General features: G+C 43.2%; 1 protein-coding gene across 1 annotated transcript in view; it reads left to right on the top strand.

Annotated features, from left to right (window-relative positions):
• The window catches only part of LOC124606545 (aminopeptidase N-like), a 30741-nt gene extending 10038 nt beyond the window's left edge, over window positions 1–20703 (top strand). Inside the window, exons 6-15 of the mRNA XM_047138531.1 lie at window positions 131–442; window positions 6367–6665; window positions 9822–9903; window positions 10494–10653; window positions 10749–10923; window positions 13503–13777; window positions 13963–14159; window positions 18656–18820; window positions 19767–19845; window positions 20566–20703. Of these exons, the coding sequence (XP_046994487.1) occupies window positions 131–442; window positions 6367–6665; window positions 9822–9903; window positions 10494–10653; window positions 10749–10923; window positions 13503–13777; window positions 13963–14159; window positions 18656–18820; window positions 19767–19845; window positions 20566–20703 (1882 nt within the window). The remainder of the gene's footprint in view (window positions 1–130; window positions 443–6366; window positions 6666–9821; window positions 9904–10493; window positions 10654–10748; window positions 10924–13502; window positions 13778–13962; window positions 14160–18655; window positions 18821–19766; window positions 19846–20565) is intronic.
• Window positions 20704–21938: the final 1235 nt, after the last annotated feature.

The following is a 21938-nucleotide window of genomic DNA, read 5'->3' as shown; positions in this document are numbered from 1 at the left end:
CAATGCTTATGAGAGTATAGATGTAGATGTACACAACGTTCTGTCAGCTGCATAGTAATGGTGTAGCATTTTAAATATATGTACTTCCAGAATCTCACAAAATGTGACGTGGAGCACTTGTCATTTGCAGATTGGACGCTGAGGGTTTCCGTGGCTACTACTTCGAACAGACGCCCCCGATCAGCGCCTACCAGCTGTCCTGGGTACTGCACGACATGGTTGGTAGGGTGTCGTCTGGGGACGTCAGCTCTGTCGTCTGGCAAGTGACCTCCGGAAGCGACCAGAACGGTTTCGCGAGCTACATGGGACCTCCTTCTGTGGAAGCTATGGAGCAGCTGCTGGGCGTGCCCCTTACATATTATGAAACCAACAAGATGGATCATATGGGTGTACCTGGATATATAGAGGAAAGCATGAGCGGCTTGGGTATCATCACATACACGTAAGGACAACATCAATCTTGTCAATAGCACTGGCAGCGCAGACAATAATTTGCCATACCTACTGAGCCATCTCTCATGGCAGACACATTTCTGCATCGTTTGTGTCTGAAATTATAGGTTCTACTGGTTATGACCATATGAATAATTAATTTACTTCAATTCAGAAAGTCCTTTCTAAATGTTCTTCATAAAACTCACAGCTTTGCAAGTTACAACTGCCCCCTCTTGGATAGACTTCTAAAACTTCATGCATGCACTTCTCGTGAGTGTCGCTAATACTCCATTTACTGATTACTGTTCTAAGAGAAGATTTTATGTTAGTATTTATCTCCATATGGCGTCAGAGTCTAGGAGAAAATTACAGGTAACAAACACCACCATATTAAAATTCATCGAGACAGTTCATCTTAACAACTAAAGCATTTTATTGTGCTTTAACTTTGACCTTTTTATTTCTACGAATTCTTATCACACGGTGCGATTATAGGAGGACTTGTTCACAAAAATAAAAGATACAGTTTTTCCTCACAGAAGATACAAAACAAAATACATTCTACATGTGCAGTAAAAGTTCTTAGAGGTCATAGCCTGACTGACACAACACTGAGAGATAATGAGAAGTGCGTGTTTTGGGGCACGTTTCGATGTGTATGTAAAACAGTATTGCTTCCTGAATAATCTAGAAATTTCAGTACGTCATATTAGTAAGTAGTACAATTTCTTTTTTTGGGGTAATAACAAAATGAAGAGAAAATATATATTTTATGGCTGCTAAATTCTTAGAAATGTAAAGGAAACAAAAGGTATTAGTATAGTTACGAAAATAAATTCAGCAACTTTGAAAGTTTCCCACGTCAAAATGTTTGTTTATATTTACTGTTACACCAACATAGTTCCTTTCTGTAATTTAATCTTCTTTCTGAAGCATAATGACGATTCTTACAAGAAACCTCTTGAGTGCGAGGTTGCAAAGCGCTAACGATGTTTACGGTATTCGACGCCCTACATATTGTCTACCATGCAACGATAATATTTGTTGGTAATCGCACTAGGCGCCTTGACTTGAGGCAGTCAATGGTGAGCATAGCATGAGGCTACGGAGCGTAGCTGAACTGTTTATTCTACGAGTAACAACAGGTAGTGCTACTGGTGTTGATACAATGCAGAGCAATGGCAAAGATAAACGAAGTCGCCATTTCATTATTTGATTTCGTCACAAAGCAACCCAAGGAATTTCGCAGAGTAAGAAAGACGTTGCGAATGAAATTTTAACGCTTCGGTAACATGAGTCAGTGCAATGTGGTGCCGTACACGCTCGCAAGTGCGGACAGTGTACTTAAGGAGTTCAAATTTTCAAATCTGTATGAATTCCTAATGGACTAAACTGCAGAGGTCATAGGTCTCTAGACTTACACACTACTTAAACTAACATATGCTAAGAACAATACACACACCCATGCTCGAGGGAGGACTCGAACCTCCGGTGGGAGGGGCCGCGCAATTCGTGACATGGCGCCCTAAACCGCGCGGCCATTCCGCGAGGTATATGAGAAGTACAACGATGGCGATCTGCACTTAACAAGTGAAAGTGATACTGAAAGGTGTCAAGCCACGTAGTTCATCATCCTTGTCGGACACGGAGCCACAAATCCCATTCCCAGTGGAACGTAGTACAGGCTAATCGTTGTCCTACGAGAGAGTGGTAAACATAATTACGTACATGGGAGATCATGAACAGTTATGAACAGATTTCGAATAAGTACGCAGCAAAATGGCTGTGTAGTGCATAAGGCTCAACCTCGATATTGTGGGGATCAGTGAAGTGAAATGGAAAGAAAGATTTCCAGTCAGGTGAGTATAGGGTAAAATACCAGCAGCAGGAGATTGTATAATGGGAGTAGGATTCGTTATGAACAGGAAGGTAGGGCAGAGGGTGAGTTAATGTGAACAGTTGAGTGATGGTGTGTTCTCATCAGAATCGACAGCAAACCAATACCGACGACGATAGTTCAGGTATACATGCCGATGTCGCAAGTGGAAAATAAAGAGAGAGAGACAGCATACACTGAGCAGCCAGAACATTACTACCACCGACCTACTATCGATATAAATACGTCCAGGCGGCGGCAGCGTCACCTGGCGATGAATGACTGCTAGTCAGACACATGCACGACGCATGTAGCATCAGTGAGTGTACTGTCCGTGTGTAGAATGGGGAAGACGCGCCAAGTGAGTTTGGCCAATGGCAGACTGTAAGGGCGTGGAGTCTCGGTACGACAATTTCGGAAATTGAGCGACTTGTTGGGTGTTCGCAGAGTGCTGTTGTGAGTGTCTTCAACACATGGCGAAACCAAACTGAAATCATGTCCAGACGTGAGGGGTTGGGCGATCACATATCATTAAGATATCAGGCGTCGTAGCCTGGGCAGACTGGTAAAAGACTTCAATGCTGGACGGAGTAAAGTGTGTCTGTACATGCAGTGCACCGATCACATCAAACGATGGGCCTACTCAGCTGATGACCCATCCACATGCCAATGCTGACACCATGATATCGACAGTTACGACTGAAATGGCCACGTGACCATCGGCACTGGGCGTTGGCCCATTGGCAGAGCGTTGCATGGTCTGATGATCCAGAGACTTTCTTCATCATGCCCACGGGAGGACGCGAACCCTTTGTCTTCCAGGGGAACAGCTCCATGACACCTGTATTGCAGGAGTGAGACTAACTGGTGGCGGCTCCATTATGCTCTGGAGGCATCCATGGTCCCAGTGTTGCTCGTGCAAGGCACCATGACGGCCAAGAAGTGTTGTACATGACGATCATGTTTCCCAATGACAGTGACATGTTTCAGCTAGATAATCCGTCATGTCACAAGGGCAGGAGTGTCATGGTGTTGTTAGAGGATCATACTGGCGGGTTTCAGTTAATTTGCTAGTCCCCCAACTCGCCAGATCTGAAACCGATCAAACAAATCTCGGATGTGTTGAACGTGGCGTTAGAGCTCATCTCCACCCTCTCCAGAATTTTCGGGAATTTGTGTGACTAGTGTGTGCAGATGTGGCGACAATTCCCTCCAGCAATCTACCAAGGCTTAATTGTTTCTATGCGACGACACGTCGCCGATGTTATCCGTGGAAAAGATGGACATCCGGCTATTGGGTAGATGGTCATACTGTTCTGGATGATCAGTGTACGAGGATATTGAACGGGTAACTCATACGTAAATGGAGATGAAAATCTAATAGGCGTGGGGGACTACAGTTGTAGGGAAGGAGTAGAAGAAAAGATTGCGGGACAATTGGGCTTGGCAGTTGGAGAATCGAAGCATTAGAAATGTGATGCTACAGACGAATGTTGAAAATAGGTGGACTGATAAGGTAACGAATGAGGAGATTCAATGCAGAATCGGAGAGAAAAGGAATATGCGAAAACAGTGGCGAGGAGAAGCGATAGGACGTCTGTTAAGACATCAGGGAATGACTTCCATAAAACTGGAGGGAGCTGTAGAGGGCAAAAAGTGTAGAGGAAGACAGAGACTGGAATACATCCAACAATAATTGGGGACGTAGGTTGCAAGTGTTACTCTGAGATGAAGAGGTTGGCACAGGAGAGGAATTCGTGAAGAGCTGCATCAAGCCAGTCAGAAGACTTAAGACTCAAAGAAAAAGTAGGAATGAGAGAGGAGTAAGACTAATTGAGTTATGCAATAAATATCAGTTAGTAATAGCGACTACTCTGTTCACGAAGCACAAGAGGAAGAAGTATACTGGGAAATGACAGGGAGACACTATAAGATTTCTGTTAGATTACATCATGGTCAGGCAGAGATTCCGAAATCAGATACTGGAATGTAAGGCGTACACAGGAGCAGACATTGGTACAGATCATAATTTACATGTAGTTTAGAGTAGGCTGAAGTTTAAGAGACTAGTCAGGAAGAATCAGTGCTCAAAGAAGTGGGATATGCTTGAAGTTCTCTGAGGCTATAGACACTGCAGTAAGAAATACCTCAGTAAGGTTTTCAGTTGAGGAAGAATGGACATCTCTGAAAAGGAAAATCACAAATTTTGGGTAGACAAACGTTGGCACCAAGAAGGTATACGCGAAGAAATCATGGATAAGAGAAGAAATACTTCAGTTGATCGATAAAAGAGTACAAAAATGTTCAAGGAATTCCAGGAATACAGAAATACAACTCACTTAGGAATCAAATGAACAGAAAGTGAGCGGAAGCTAAGGGAAAACGGCTCCATGAAAAATGTCGAGAAATTGAAAAAGAAATGATTTTTGAGAGGACACACTCGGCACATAGAAAAGTTAGAACAGGAAGGGTTGTAACATTAAGAGCGCCATGTGAATTCCACTGTTAAATGCAGAGGAGAGAGCTGGTAGTCGGAAAGAGTACATTGAAAGCCTCTATGAGCGAGAAGACTTGTCTGACAACGCTTGAGAAGTAGAAACAGGAGTCGATATAGAAGCGATAGGGGATCTACTATTACAATCAAAATTTAAAAGAGCTTTGGAACACTTAAGATCAAATGAGGAACAAGATTTCGATAACAGTCCATAAGAACTTCTAAAATTATTGCGGGAAGTGGCAACAAAACGAATGTTCACGTTGGTGTGTAGAATATATGAGTCTGGCAATGTACTATTTGACTTTCGGAAAACCATCATCCACACAATTCTGAAGACTGCAAGAACAAACAAGTGCGAGAATTATCGCACTATCAGCTTAAGCATCATCCACACAATTCTGAAGACTGCAAGAACAAACAAGTGCGAGAATTATCGCACTATCAACTTAACAGTTCATGTATCCGAGTTGCTGACATGAATAATATACAGAATGGAAAAGAAAATTGACGATGTGTTAGATGACGATCACTTTGGTTTCAGGAAAGTTAAAGGTGCCACCAAAGGTGCGGTTAATAAATAATGGAAGCAAGACTAAGGAAAAATCAAGACACGTTCATAGTGTTCGACAACACGAAATGGTGCAAGTAATAAGAAATTCTGAAAAAAGTATGAGTAAGCCATAAGGAAAGACGGGTAGTAGAGTATATGTACAAGAACTAAGAGGGGAAGATAAGAGTGAAAGACCAAAAACGAAGTGGCCAGATTAAAAAGGGTGTAAGACAGGGACGTAGCCTTTGCCCCTCCTGCCCACTCTATACATAAAAAAAGCAACGATGTAAATAAAAGAAAGGTTCAATAGTGAAATTAAAATTAAAGATGAAAGGTTATCAATGACAAGATTTGCAGCTAACGTTGTTACTCTCAGTGTAGAAGAAGAATTACAGGATCTGCTGAATGGAATGAAAGGTCTAATGAGTACAGAATACGGGCTGAGAGAAAATCGAAGGAAGACGAAAGTATTGAGAAGTAGCAGAAAAGAGTACATCGAGAAACTTAACATCTGGATCGGTGATCACGAAGTTGATGAAGTTAAGGATCTCTGCTACCTAGGGAGTAAAATAACTCGTGACAAACGGAACAAGGAGGACATAAAAATAGACTATCACTGGCAAATGGGACATTGTTGGCCACGAGAAGTCTAATAGCAGCACTTCATTTAAAAAAGAAATTTCTGACAATATACGTGTGGAGCCCAACATTGTATTGCACAACCATTTCGGAAACGGCGCGACTTGCTGGGTGTTCGCGGAGTGCTGTGGTGAGTGTCTTCAACACATAGCGGAAACAAGCTGAAACCACATCCAGACGTGGGCGTTCACATCTCATGAAGATGTCGGACGTCGTAGCTTGAATTGTGAATCGTATTTGTTCCCGAAAGTATTAAATACGCAATTATCATTTCGTTATGACTTTCTACTGATTCTAGGACTGCTTTGTGTTAATTAAACCAATCCTATAGAAGTGGTACGTTGCATGATGTTGTGGTGATGTCTGCAGGGAGAGCAGTGTGCTGGTGGACGACGACTACACATCGGAGGCGACCAAGGAGCGAGTTCTGGGCGTCATCCAACGCGAGGCGGCCCACCAGTGGTTCGGGGGCCTGGTCAGTTCCAGCTGGTGGAACGACCTCTGGCTGACCGAGAGCTTCGCCTCCTACTTCCAGTGGATCGCCGCGGCTCTGGTGAGTTCCGAGTCCTCGCAGCACACGGTCTCCCACTGGCCACTGAGAGAGAGCCAGCGACAGTGTAACATGCGGCCCGTGTTAACAGGTGCAGCCCTCGTGGCAGCTGCGAGAGGTATTCAAATGGTTCAAATGGCTCTGAGCACTATGGGACATAACAGCTATGGTCATCAGTCCCCCAGAGCTTAAAACTACTTAAACTGAACTAACCTAAGGACATCACACACATCAATGCCCAAGGCAGGATTCGAACCTGCGACCGTAGCAGTCGCGCGGTTCCGGACTGCGCGCCTAGAACCGCGAGACCACCGCGGCCGGCACGAGAGGTATTCGTAGTGAACACAGTGCTGCAGGCCGCCATGCCAGCAGACGTTGCCCCCGGTAGCTACCCGCTCTCCAAGAGCCCCAACATCTCTGTTCGGTAGGCCTTTGACGAGTACTTCTACGAAAAAGATGAGATTCAGTCTAAGCAAGAGACCAACGAAAAACGAATACTGCTACGACATTAGCAGCGACTACTGCCAACACCAGTCAGTCAACATCACATATCCGTTCATAGTGGTCAGATTGATCAGCTGGGTAGTGCACAGTTTTGTACATTGCGTGATACAGATCATATGTCTTGCTTGTACAATATTACAATCGAGGAGATAGCCTTCTGGTTGTGAACAGTGGACCAGGTATTTTGACTCATGAATACTTGAATGTGGAAAGTAAAGAATAAATTCAATAAAATCGGGAATTAACAGGATCAGTGAAATGACATGGAAGGACTAGGTCCCTCTAACTAACTTCGTTAATCCTTGGGCATCAACATTTATTTATATATATTTTTTATAACAACAGGTCCCTTTGAAAAACATGTAGAGGAATAGAAGATAATTTGCCATTAAAGGCGTTCAAAATGAGACAGCCGGTAAATTTAGTAATAATAACCTCAAACCAATTCATGAAATAAGACGTTAACAATAGTGACGTTTTTAAAACTTTTAGATCAAAATTTTTTAAATAAATCAGCCAGGTAAAGTAACTAACACACTTCTAGATAAATTTATTCACGGGAATTCAAGTCTGAGACATTAAGCGGATCCCCAAAAAATATTATCAAAGATAACGTACGGATTACCCAAAAGGCTTACACAAAAAAACACCATGAAACAGAACAAGAAAATAGTATGTATTAAATTTTAAAGAGAAAGTTTCTTGTGTGAAGCCAGTCAACCAAAGACCCCTTGGCCGACAGCAAAATTTCGTTTACAATGTGGTACCTCAAAACCAAGATTGGGATAGATGTAAGGGCAGCATATGAAAGGTGGACCCAAATATTTCGTCATTTGTTGTCTCATGTATCATACTTTATTACTTAACGACAATAGTATCATTACAATTTTAAAAAATACCTATTAAAAGAATCCGAATTCTCGCAGTCAAAGCGTGAGCAGACTCAATTCATTAAAAACAAAATTTAACAATTATACCATTAAGGGCAGGGCTTGAAACCGGAAGTATTTAGATCCCAAAGACAAGAAAAAGTCGCAACAATTGGACGTGGCTGCAAGAGAGTTAAAAAAAAAAAAAAGGTTCAAATGGCTCTGAGCACTATGAGACTTAACTTCTAAGGTCATCAGTCCCCTAGAACTAAGAACTACTTAAACCTAACTAACCTAAGGACATCACACACATCCATGCCCGAGGCAGGATTACAACCTACGACCTTAGCGGTCGCCCGGTTCCAGACTGAAAAGCCTAGAACAGCTCTGTCTCTCCAGCCGGAAAGCGAGTTCAACAATCCGTTTTATCAATCAAATGAATTACAGTCCAGCCATTACTAACAATTTCCACACTTTAGTAACCGTTACACAGTTGGATAACATTCATCCAAATACAGGAAGGATCACAAGTCCCGCTACTGATTGTAGCTGTTGGAATGCCGCTTAGAAATACGTAAGTCTCAACAAAAAAATTCCTTAAGCAATAAAAAACACGTTCCCTCAAAGCAGACAAACTGTGTTCAGAATGTATGTGAATTCCTAAGGGACCAAACTGCTGAGGTCATCGGTCTCTAGACTTACACACTACTTAAGCTAGCAACAGCACACACATCAATGCCCGAGGGAGGACTCGAACCTCTGGCGGACAAATTGGAAAGGTAAAAAATTTAAATATAGATTCCACTGCCACACTGCAATCGAACATTGAAAATGACCTTTAATAAATATACAATTGCACAAAATTCAAGATAAGCTGAGAGTAAATGCAACTGAAATGTACTTCTAACTGGAACAAACCAGTAGAAACGGAGACAATCCTTAATAAATACACAATTGACCCAACTCCAAGATGCACTTCCAACAGGTAAAAACCAGTAGAAACGTTGACAATAACCTTTAACAAATGTACAATTACCAAAAATTCAAGGAAGCTGAGAACTATGGCAGATGAATGTCACAGCCAAAGCCAGTAAGGAACGAGCAGCCAAGTTTCACAATACGTGAGATTAACTAATGACTATGGACCAATGTAAGGTCAGACAGTTGATACTGATAAGTAACATGTCTTAAACGTAACGCACTGAGAAGAAGTAATAAGAGTGTAAGGTTTAAACGAGTAATTATAGAGGTATAATGTCTTTACTCATATGGGTATATGGACAATGCAACTTTTTTCTGAAGTTATCTGCCTTTGAAGTTGCAGGTAAATAATATCAAAACAGGTAACATTTCATTGATTGAAATAATTGAGATGCATGTTCCCTTTTCCCGTTGCAGCTTGTAGATATTCTGCTTTATGGCTGATCTAAGAAAATGCTCAAATGGTTCAAATGGCTGTAAGCACTATGGGACTCAACATCTGAGGTCATCAGGCCTCTAGTCTTAGAACTACTTAAACCTAACTAACCTAAGGACATCACACACATCCATGCCCGAGGCAGGATTCGAACCTGGGACTGTAGCAGCAGCGCCTAGAACCGCTCGGCCACAGCTGCCGGCCTAAGAAAATGAACCTAGATTTCACGATACGCTTTTTTCATTGACAACTGTCACTACTTCGACTACAAAACGATGATTGTTAAGTGTTTCATTTCAGAAGATCAAATATTAGTCAGATAGTCCTGTGAGAGTGTACTACACCTCCTGGACCTAGATAACGTGACCTCCCATTCCAGTCATCCGTTATTATCTCTCCAGTGACGATGGTCGAAATGTAAGGTAGACGCAGCTTTGACATTTCTGATCCGTTGATTTTCTCCTAATTTGTATCTCTGTTGCAGGTGCATCGATTGTCTGGATGATAGAGAATATAATGGGATCAGAACCATTCTACAGAGCCCTCAACAAGTGCCTCACACAGAAGTATGTATTATTTGTCAGAATTCAAAAGATAACCTTTTATTTGCAGACTCTATTAAATAAAGCTTTTAGCTGCTAATGTTTACTTTCTGCCAACCATTCACTGAAATTTTCTGTTCAGTAGATATATCTGGAATAACAATACGCAAAATATCCAATTTGGATAGCCTCTTCTAAAATATTACGTCACAGTTCTGTTTGCTTGTTAGTAGAGCTCTTTTATCCTTGGATATGTAGGCACGTTTGTTAGAATGTAAAATATGTTTCATAGGTATGTGGAAGCCACTGCTCAGAATTAATGGAGTAGTGGTTATTTGGTCCTAATACCTCACTTCTGCACAGTAGACCTATAATTTTATTGTCAATGAATAGGCATGATACTGTTCTGTATTGTCAAAAATACATTAAGTAATATTGATAGAGGTCGTCTATCTCACAATACTGGGACATTGCTCATTTACTTGTTGGTAAGACAAGGAGAATTATCTCAAATGGAGTGAACATTTCAGTTTATTGTTAAAAAATATTAAAATAAACATATTTTAGCTTTATTTTATCGTCTGTATATGACAGAACTAATCGCTTTCCCCTAGCATATACATGGACGTATGGGAGGATCTGCTCTTGGCTGCCCTGGACTCAGAGTCACCTGCATCTTCCCTGCCAGAGGGCGGCTCCCTGTCCTCTGTGGTGCAGCCGTGGCTCATCTCCGTCTCCAGGAACTACTCTGACGAATCAGCTGTCATATCACAGGTGCTTTGACTTCCCCACCTCCTACGGAGGTCTACTCAGCTGTCCCTGTCATGGTCCATTGCAGCCCTCGTGTGACCTCTTATGTGATTTTGCAGGCACCGTACCTGTCACAAGTGGACGCCGTGTGGCCAGTGTCCATCAGCTACATATCCCACTCTGAGGCGAACTACTCGGCGACCCCCCCACGGCTCTGGCTGCTGGACTCTGAGCTAGTGGTGCCGGCTGTAGCCCAGCCAGATGACTGGCTACTTCTCAACATGAATGTGACTGGTGAGTGTCTTGTATCCCACCTCTTTAGTACATTGATACTTTTTATGCAATGTGCTAACTTTTGTCTGCATTATCTGAAGATTTCAGTCTGCATATTACATTGACAACTACACTGGTTGGTTATAAAGAGTACACATTGCTGCCATTAATTTCAGCCATTAGTCTCATGAACTGCGATGAATCTACTCGTCATGTCCTCTGCTGTAGTTATAGCTCCGCTGCTACGCATCTCACTCCTCAGAAACGCCAAAGTTTTTCCAGATAGATCCTCCCACAATTGTACATGGAAGCTACACAATCTGTTCATTGGAATATTGTTCACCCGGCTGTTTGACTTCACCTGTGTCCTTATACTGCATATCCAGTAGAATCTGTACCATATTATATCATTTTCAGACTCATACTTAATTTCTTGTAGTTTTAATTTCATACAACTGTGTTGAGAAATACTTTTCTCATAAAAATTATTTTTAGTGTAGGTAGAAATTCATTGTATTGGTGTTCTGTCACAGTGAAAGAGTTTTAGGAAATCAATCCCCTCTGTTTTGATACACTCTTCTTGGAAATTTAATCAGTGTGACCAGAAATCTGTACTGGGAAGCAAACTGCTGCGCATATTGTCCATCTTGCCTGCTCAAGACCATATTACTGAAGGTGAGAGGGACATAGGTCAACTCTATGAGGAAACTTTTTCATCTCCATCATTTGCAACATTACATGAAGCACATTGCAGATAATGAACTGAAAGTCTTGCTCTACAGTTATCATGTCATGATCGTTGATTCTTCTACAGGCTGAATGATAGAACAAATCCAAATACAATCAAGAGACAATAGATACGATGATAGGATCTCAGGGAGGATCACAAGTGAGCGATCAGGTTATGGCTTAAGGATAAGTGGGAACAGAGGTGTGGATGATGCTTATCAAATATATACACCATATCAAAAAGTAGTCAGGCCTAGGAGACTTCAGTCTTATACTGTGCAACACTGCATCTAGCCTTGGTAATGGCCACTGTTCGGTGAAGAAGGAAGCCCACAAACTTCTTCAAGTATAGCACATCCAAATGAAACCACTTATTGATAAATACATTCCATAGCGTTATCAAACTGCGGGGTTAATAATCATTGCATTTCACCTACTGTTTCAGAGATGTCAGGTATTTTGTATGGAATTAAAATCAGATGATCTGGAAGGCCAGGTAGTAAGCCAAAATTTTTGTCAAACCAGCAATGTCTGTTGTGCCCTGTTGCAGTTGTAATATTATAAGATAGCAGTTTCCACAACATGCTTATATTTGTGAGTGTGGTTTGGTAAGTCAGGTATGTTTCAATGAAAAAATGGAACATTTTAATTGCGCCTTCGTGGTTGGTGAGCTTGATTACTCCAAGGACCATATGAAGTATTTCAACAATGTACAGCATACAGTGCATAGTTGACTGCCATCTAACTGGCCAGTGTTCTACTGTGATTCAAAGTGGGTAAAAGAGTGTTTTGCTAAACATTTTCACTTGAAGTGTTGGATTCTGCACAAATCAAAAAACAGAATTGGATAAATTTCTTGAGGATTCTGCACCATCACTGAAGAAAATTTACTTTTGGATTAATGAATTTAAATGTGGTCGGATAAGCACCAAAGACGAACGCTCGCCTGCCGTCGAAAGGAAACAATTGTCGAAATTCATAATATGGTAATGTAAGATGGCCGAATAAAATTTCATGAGAGTTCTATGACTGCAGGCTTCTCAAATGAGCGAGAGCATAACATTTTACACAGAGAATAGGCTGTGAATAAGCTGTGTACAAGGTGGGCGCTCCGATTGCTCACAGTCGACCAAAAGCGCAACTGGCACAACATTTCAACACAATGTATGGTGCTGTTTAATCACAATCCGCAAAACATTTTGCACCTATTTGTGACTGTTGATCAAACCTGAATCCATCTTTACAACTAGAGTCAAAACTTCTGTGAAAACAATGGATCAAGGCTGGTGAAAGTGCAGCAAAGAGAGCACAGACCATTTCATCAGCTCATAAGGTCATGGTAATCATTTTTTTGGGATTCTCAAGGAATAGCCCTCGTTGATTACTCAGAAAAAGACAGAGCCATAACTGGATCTTATTATGATTCATTGTTGGATTGTTTGAAAATTGCGTTGGCTGAAGAAAGACCAAGCACACAAAAAAGTGCTCTTTCACCAGGCTAATGTATCTTCCCACACATTAGCAATAGCAATGGTGAAATTGCTTGTCATCGGCTTTGTATTAGGTACTCCAACCTGAACAGAAACCTTGAGACCCCACTCCTCATTGGGCTCTCTGTGGCTTCGACACCTTGCATCATTTGAAAAAGAAGAAAATTCTCGACATGATGGATCATAAAACACGCCTACAAAACAACAACAAGAAAAATAAGAATGATAAAAACAACAAAAACCTACAGCAACAACAACAACTACTACTACTACCATTATTAATAATAGTAAATAAAAAGTATCCACAGAAAATACTACTGTTTTTCGACAGCAGGTGACTGCCTTTGTGTGTCGGAGTTTAGCAGTGTCCACTGTGTGCAGGCTACTACCGGGTGAACTACGACGAGCAGAACTGGGCGCTGCTGACAGCGCAGCTGCTGCAGAACCCCTGTCTGGTGCCGGCGGTGGTGCGCGCGCAGCTGCTGGATGACGCCGCCAGCCTGGCAGGGGCGGGCCAGCTGCTGCCCGCCGGCACGGCCCTGCAGCTCGCCTCCTACCTGCGTCTCGAGTACGGCTACATCCCGTGGAGGGCCGTCCCTGGCGCCCTGCGGAACCTCGAGCTTTTTGGCGATGAAGACGTGGCGGAGGACTTCAGGGTGAGGCCTCGCAACCCGACATCACTCGCAGACAATATATTCTCACTGCACTTACTGGTCTGTCATTAAGTCTGGTTCCAGCAAATAATTTCTGTTCACACTGGTGTTAGTGTTTGCTGTATGTGGTTTTCCGAGCACTACAACACTCTCCATTGTTTTAATCTGTATGAAACAAATGCCGGCAGGAGTTTGTGCTGTCCATGATCCAGCACATCGCGATCCTGCTGCACTACCGAGAGCAACCTGGAGAGGACCACACGACTCGCATTCTACGGGCCATCATTGTCAACATCGCTTGCAACTATGGTGAACCGTCGTGTCTCAGCTCCATGTATGAGCAGTTGCAACACTTCATGGCTGCCCCCGGCAACTCCAGTAGCCAGTGAGTGACCAGCTCAAAGTGCTTTGTCCTTTGTGTCACAATTGGAGTGAAGAGAATCTTGGCTAGTGCCTGAACTAATCCCACGATAGAGAACTCTCTCAAGAAAGTACAGTTTCTACCTGAAAAATTCAATGTAGCTTTTGAACTACACGTAATTTAAAAGCTTATTGTTGAAGTAGAATGAAAGAAATTGATAGTCCGTGAAACTGTCACCTACATTTGGCTGCAGTAAAGGAAGCATAATTTTATGTGCTCTGTTTCATATCGAAATCCATTCTTCCAATACATCCATCGTCAGTTACATAATAAGGCAACCTTTTTCAGTAAGACAATTTGCACTTCAAAAAGATGTCCATTACTTTGTAGCCTTAAACACTAATACGAATTTTTAGCTTTCTTTAAATCAGAAATAAGTTCCTACAGCTGTTATCCTAAACATTTCTTTTGGTAACTCTAATACCAATAAATAATCAATATTATAACGCACAAGTACACAAGTACAACCATCGGATGTCACTTATTCATCAATGAAAATTGGTATTTACCTTTCAATACATACCTGCATTTCATAAGGTTCCTTAAGTTTACTTTATTGCATAACAGAAGGAACCAGCTGTGAATGACATCATATGCATCAAGTTACCTCTACCCGGACGTCACTGGAGTATCGTTTGTACGCCACTGGATAGAGCTTCAAACGTAGTATAGGTACAGGACCAACTTACATGTAATTATATGAATGTGTGGTGCCTGTTCTTTCGGACATGTCTGAAAGGACAGACACGACACATTCATACACTCCTGGAAATTGAAATAAGAACACCGTGAATTCATTGTCCCAGGAAGGGGAAACTTTATTGACACATTCCTGGGGTCAGATACATCACATGATCACACTGTCAGAACCACAGGCACGTAGACACAGGCAACAGAGCATGCACAATGTCGGCACTAGTACAGTGTATATCCACCTTTCGCAGCAATGCAGGCTGCTATTCTCCCATGGAGACGATTGTAGAGATGCTGGATGTAGTCCTGTGGAACGGCTTGCCATGCCATTTCCACCTGGCGCCTCAGTTGGACCAGCGTTCGTGCTGGACGTGCAGACCGCGTGAGACGACGCTTCATCCAGTCCCAAACATGCTCAATGGGGGACAGATCCGGAGATCTTGCTGGCCAGGGTAGTTGACTTACACCTTCTAGAGCACGTTGGGTGGCACGGGATACATGCGGACGTGCATTGTCCTGTTGGAACAGCAAGTTCCCTTGCCGGTCTAGGAATGGTAGAACGATGGGTTCGATGACGGTTTGGATGTACCGTGCACTATTCAGTGTCCCCTCGACGGTCACCAGTGGTGTACGGCCAGTGTAGGAGATTGCTCCCCACACCATGATGCCGGGTGTTGGCCCTGTGTGCCTCGGTCGTATGCAGTCCTGATTGTGGCGCTCACCTGCACGGCGCCAAACACGCATACGACCATCATTGGCACCAAGGCAGAAGCGACTCTCATCGCTGAAGACGACACGTCTCCATTCGTCCCTCCATTCACGCCTGTCGCGACACCACTGGAGGCGGGCTGCACGATGTTGGGACGTGAGCGGAAGACGGCCTAACGGTGTGCGGGACCGTAGCCCAGCTTCATGGAGACGGTTGCGAATGGTCCTCGCCGATACCCCAGGAGCAACAGTGTCCCTAATTTGCTGGGAAGTGGCGGTGCGGTCCCCTATGGCACTGCATAGGATCCTACGGTCTTGGCGTGCATCCGTGCGACGCTGCGGTCCGGACGCAGGTCAACGGGCACGTGCACCTTCCGCCGACCACTGGCGACAACATCGATGTACTGTGGAGACCTCACGCCTCACGTGTTGAGCAATTCGGCGGTACGTCCACCCGGCCTCCCGCATGCCCACTATACGCCCTCGCTCAAAGTCCGTCAACTGCACATACGGTTCACGTCCACGCTGTCGCGGCATGCTACCAGTGTTAAAGGCTGCGATGGAGCTCCGTATGCCACGGCAAACTGGCTGACACTGATGGCGGCGGTGCACAAATGCTGCGCAGCTAGCGCCATTCGACGGCCAACACCGCGGTTCCTGGTGTGTCCGCTGTGCCGTGCGTGTGATCATTGCTTGTACAGCCCTCTCGCAGTGTCCGGAGCAAGTATGGTGGGTCTGACACACCGGTGTCAATGTGTTCTTTTTTCCATTTCCAGGAGTGTATAATTTGATAGGCCTAGCTGGGCAAAGAATCCACCTTTTTAGTGCAAATGCACAAACACGTCCAACCTCCTGTGTGAGAATCTCGGGAAAGCGAATATGAAGGAAATGGACAGGGGCAGCGGATAGGTGGTGCTCCATGGGAGCGTGGATAGGCCGTGAGGCGAGCCGAGATAGTCCATGCAATGGCTACAACACTGTGTCCCGGATGGCTCAGTGGTTACCCCACCTGCCTAGTAAGCGGGAAATCCTGGGTTCGAATCCTGGTCCAGTACGCATTTTCACTCGTCGTCACCGATTCTGCGTAATATGCCAGTACAGATGACAGCAGTGATCGCTCCCCTTTCCTTTCCTTCTTCCTCTCACCACCTTCAATTTATATGAAGGCCTTCAGCAACAATTATACACAGCATGTTCAATAGGTAATGCAACACATTTTTTTGGTTTTATGCAGTATTCGAATAGATCATATCATTCTCTATGTTTTTGTTACAAAACCCTATTTTTCTCTATTTTCTCTATTCCATGTGACAGCCTTATACCACCATACTGGCGGGGCAGTATGCCCGCATGGTACCACTCTACTTGCTGCATCAGTAACCTCCCCATCATCCACGTATGCCTTTCTGTGGCGTGCATCTTTCATTAGTCAAACAAATGGAAGTCAGAAAATGTGTAATCCAGGCTGTATGGTGGATGGAAGAACAGTCCAATGAAGTTTTGTGAGCTCCTCTCGGGTACAAAGCTTTGTGGTAGGCCTCACATTGTCATGGTGTCTGATTGTGATCCAGCAGTTACCTCGAATAAGAGTGTCTGCCCTTTCTAACGATACTGGAGTCGCAGCTGTGTACATCTGGCTGACATGCGGCAGATTGGACAGGTTCACGCGACTTTGTTGCAATGACGATAGACTTCTCATCGTTTGCTTATTTCCAGGTCGTAGACATTCTGCAAGTGCATATGAATATATACAATGCTCTTGTTTTTCACCAACACAAACTTAATGACAGCTCTCTGCTTGGAATGCACGTCTGTTACAGAGGCCATTTTGAAGGCTACGTATATCGCCACGACCTGTCGAAATTTCGTGAAACTATGGGGTCTGAAGTGGGAATATCCCAAGATGTCCCACTACAAATCCCGCATTTCTTCTGTGGTGTATAGTAAGCCTGTTTACTGGGTTCGCTAGATACATCTACATATACATCTAAATCTATACTCCGCAAGCCACCTGACGTGTGTGGCGGAGGGTACCTTGAGTACCTCTATCGGTTCTCCCTTCTATTCTAGTCTCGTATTGTTCATAGAAAGAAGGATTGCCGGTATGCCTCTGTGTGGGCTCTAATCTCTCTGATTTTATCCTCATAGTCTCTTCACGAGATATACGTAGGAGGGAGCAATATACTGCTTGACTCTTCGGTGAAGGTATGTTCTCGAAACTTCAACAAAAGCCCGTACCGAGCTACTGAGCGTCTCTCCTGCAGAGTCTTCCACTGGAGTTTATCTGTCAACTCCGTAACGCTTTCGCGATTACTAAATGATCCTGTAACGAAGCGCGCTGCTCTCCGTTGGATCTTCTCTATCTCTTCTATCAACCCTATCTGGTACGGATCCCACACTGCATAAACATTCAAACAAATCATATTAATGAGTTTTATTACAACATGAAAAGATACAATACTTTTGAGATTATATAGATGTGTCCCAAACAAAAGGCGACATACAAAATAATAAATCTTCTTCAGTATAAACAGTTCCAAGTCTGTGCTACATAGAGAGTACCAGCGAACTGAATAGAGTTGACACTGCTACTGTTGAACTGGCTGTCACCAGTCGGTCGCGGCGCTTATGTCCTCTTCGCACAGGGGCCGCTGGTGTTGCGTTGTCGTCCTGGAGGGAGGTCGGTCAGCGTGCGATTGGCTGACTTCTTGTCACAGCCATCTCTTCTGTATCGTTCCCGACTGGGTGCCAGCACTTGACTTTACGCTGTAACATATTGAACTGAAATTGGCCGAGAAAAAAATTGTGCTGAATTACTTATTGAACGTCCCTAGTACATTCCAATATTATGTGCTACACCACGCCTCCAACATGAGTATAGAAATTCGTTCTTCCATGTGAGACTTTCCAATTACACCATCGTAACACATACCACAGATCACAGATTTACCGAACATTCTATGTTATTATCGAAAAAAAAAAACGATCCTTATCAGAAATTGAGTCATACTGCGCCAAGAAGTTCAAGTTGTATCTTCAACTGCCTTACGTTTTTTCAGGGTGGGACCAGACTTGAAACGTGTCGTCTACTGCTACGGTGCCCAGCAAGGTGGGGAAAACGCGTACAGTTTCCTCATGGATCTGTACCAAACAACTGATATCGTCTCTGAGCTAAACGACATCGTGCTGGGGGTCACCTGCTCACAGTTAGTGGATGGGCTACGGTAGGTACAATGTAATAACATTGTCTCTATGATGATGGGTGCTACTGATTTATCTTTCAACCCAGCTCCAGCAATATGCACTATAAGTATACATGGCACATATGCAATGGACTCAGAAAGCTTCTTGTACTTCAGTTGGTCTTAAAACATTCACTGCATGAATTTTTTCGAAATTACGTGCTGACCGCCACTGGAGCCAAGGGCGGCTTCCGGAGAGAGCACCTTCAATGGCTGCTGGAGGGACTGCTGCAGCGCCGACACACCCTTGCATCCGCTCTCCAGTTCCTCAGCCGCGGCGCAAACCTTCTCTCCAGGTGGGTACAGCCGCCTTCTCCCTCAGCAGGCTCTCTGCGGCTCTCTCCAGAGAGACAAAATCAGCGCTGCAACACAATAACAAAAAATAATGATGAATAATAATAATGTGAGATGAACTTTGATGGTCACGCAAGCAATGTGCCTTTGTATTGGCAGTGCAGATAATCTAATTAAAGCTTTTTGTTAGGTCATCTGCTTGTATGTTTTCAGTCTGTATGGTTCAAAGTAGAAAGCTTTCCAAGCTGTCCAAAATCCAGGAACATCGAACACATACAGAGACATCCTTGGTGGTTATATAAATATAAATAATAAAGCATAATGAATAATATAACCAACACTGCCAGCGGACGAATAGATATCAACATCTATCTCTCAGTATCAATGAATATCCCCAATTTGCCTAGGTTGTACATTAGCACTCAAGTTTTGATCCATCCATCGCACTATTGACGAATATTAATTCACATAAACGACAGTGTGCATCTGTTCCTGTGATTCCTCCGACAAAATCCCAATATTGTCCAACAGAGACATTAATTCATGTATCGAAAGGTTTATACTGACGTGACACTAAACTCCAAAATGTTGTCCTGGTCGACCCCTGCCTGACGTCACTGCTGCGTGTCTGCAGGCCAGATGAGAAGCAGGCAGCCAGGAAGTTGCTGAGGCAGGCCACGCTGGAGATGGGCGACGAGCAGATGCTGGACAAGGTGAGTGGCGGGGGGGAGGCTGTGCTGCTCATGCACCCACTTATGTTTATGATAGAGAGAATGTGGGAGCAATAGTTAACGATAGCATCACTAACGCCACACAAACACACACCACACACACACACACACACACACACACACACACACACACACACACACATACACACACACACACACAGGGTGGGGAGCAGAGAGTGAAAGATCAACAAATTGCTCCTATAAGGAAACATTAAACTAGGGACTTTTATGGAAAGATCAGGGCTGTTTATGCTGCAAATAACACATTAAAGGGCATCATTGCATTTCTACGCAGTATAATAATATAAAAATATTGTTGCAGTAGTCTAAATGCTAGTTAGTCTCAAGACATAATCACGGATTTCTATAAACATGCATCATACTCATATATATTTTGATAGTGTTGTAATTACATGTTCATGAGTGTGAATAAAGTTAACTCCAGAGGATGCAAAAGTCCTAGCACTGGGTGAGAGGGGGATTACACTGGTTTGAGATATTATTACTTTTATTTAATGAGATTTAGATTCAATTTTTATATGTCATGTACCATACCATCAGTAATATGCAGAAATAAATGCAGTCATTTAGACATACATGGACATCATATAATCGTTTATTGAGATAAAGTATTTCATCCCCCCTTTTCCGTTGTACTCTTGCCGCACTGAGCCTTCACCTTATCCTCGTGACCTTCATCAGGTGCAGCAGGCAGCCGTCGCCCTGGAGGACGAGTCGCTGGTCGCAGCCGCACAGTGGAGCCGTGACGTCATCGCCAATGGAGCAGCCGCACGCCGCGATGCAGCTCGCTGGCTCAAGGGAAAACCATGGCGCCTCTGAAATGGGGGATGGTCTGAATCCCTGTATGCTGTGCTACCACAGTGACCAGACTGGAAAACTAGCAGAAAACAAAATGTAGCGAAATTTACACAATAAAATGGTATCAAAATCTGGTTGAAATTTCTTTTGTGTATTTCCCTACCTAATTTACATAACTAAGTATGTGGCGATTACTCGATATATTAAGAAAACCGACTACAAACACATATTGTGATAATAATCTCTACATATAAAAGGCAATAACCAGACTAACTGACTAACTTATCATCGCTCAGCCAACCCCTAAGGATAGAAACTTGAAATTTGCAGATGTTGTTGACCTTAAACTGTAGGCGTCATTTGAGAGAGATTTTTCGAAATTAAGGGTATGAAATAGGGGATTAAAATTTGTAAGAAAATATTTAGTTGTATCAAAAATCCTTCAAAGGTAAATCTATGATTATTGGATTTGCCTTCTCGGTTAGATACAAATGGTTGAGAGTGTCTATGGAGATATCACCTTAGGAACGCCAAATTTATGAATAATTATAACCTTCGATTCCAGGTAACAGAATCGCTTTTTGGGCAGAAGTACATTCGGAAAAGACGATGCTTCTATGGCCCTCATTAGAGTGAAAAGTTTAGGTGTAGTAACAAAAAAATTTGAGCAGGTCATACAGTCTATGCGTGTGAAGCAGCAGGCGATAAGATAGTAGATAATGTAGTGTAAAAGAGCACTTAAAAATTCAGATGTTCAGAATAAAGTCCTCTACCATGAACAGTTAAGTGCAGAGAATAGGGTACTTCCGATAGTACTGTGTAGTAGAGTTTATTCCTATTTCAGGGAGAGCGAGAAGAGTGATTGGTTAAATGCCTCTTTTCGTGTTGTAATTAATCTTGTGTTCACAGTCCGTGTTGTAACTATATGTAGAAGGGTATAGAAAATTTCTACATTTCACACATAAAACTGACTCCTGTAACTGTAGAAGTTGATTGCTAATGGAGAGTTAACGTCTATTTTCAAGCGTCTAACAGTTACGGTTTTCCAATATCTCTGTGAGGCTCTTCCATGGGTCAAATAAAACTGTGACGATTTCTGCTGGCCTTCTTTATCATTCAGTATCCCCTGTTCGGACGTTTTGTAATTAGTACTTTAAACTTCCGTATTAATTTAATGTTGGCTGAATGACTGTTTTGTCAATTGATTGCATTCGGCTAGTATCATTTCAATGAACTGGAGTCTTCAAGCTGCATTC

Source organism: Schistocerca americana, chromosome 3 (genome assembly GCF_021461395.2).
Source record: "Schistocerca americana isolate TAMUIC-IGC-003095 chromosome 3, iqSchAmer2.1, whole genome shotgun sequence".
In the NCBI taxonomy this organism is placed as follows: Eukaryota; Metazoa; Arthropoda; class Insecta; order Orthoptera; family Acrididae; genus Schistocerca; species Schistocerca americana.
Note: the sequence above shows the minus strand (reverse complement) of the source record. Positions and strands in the feature narration are given on the sequence as shown.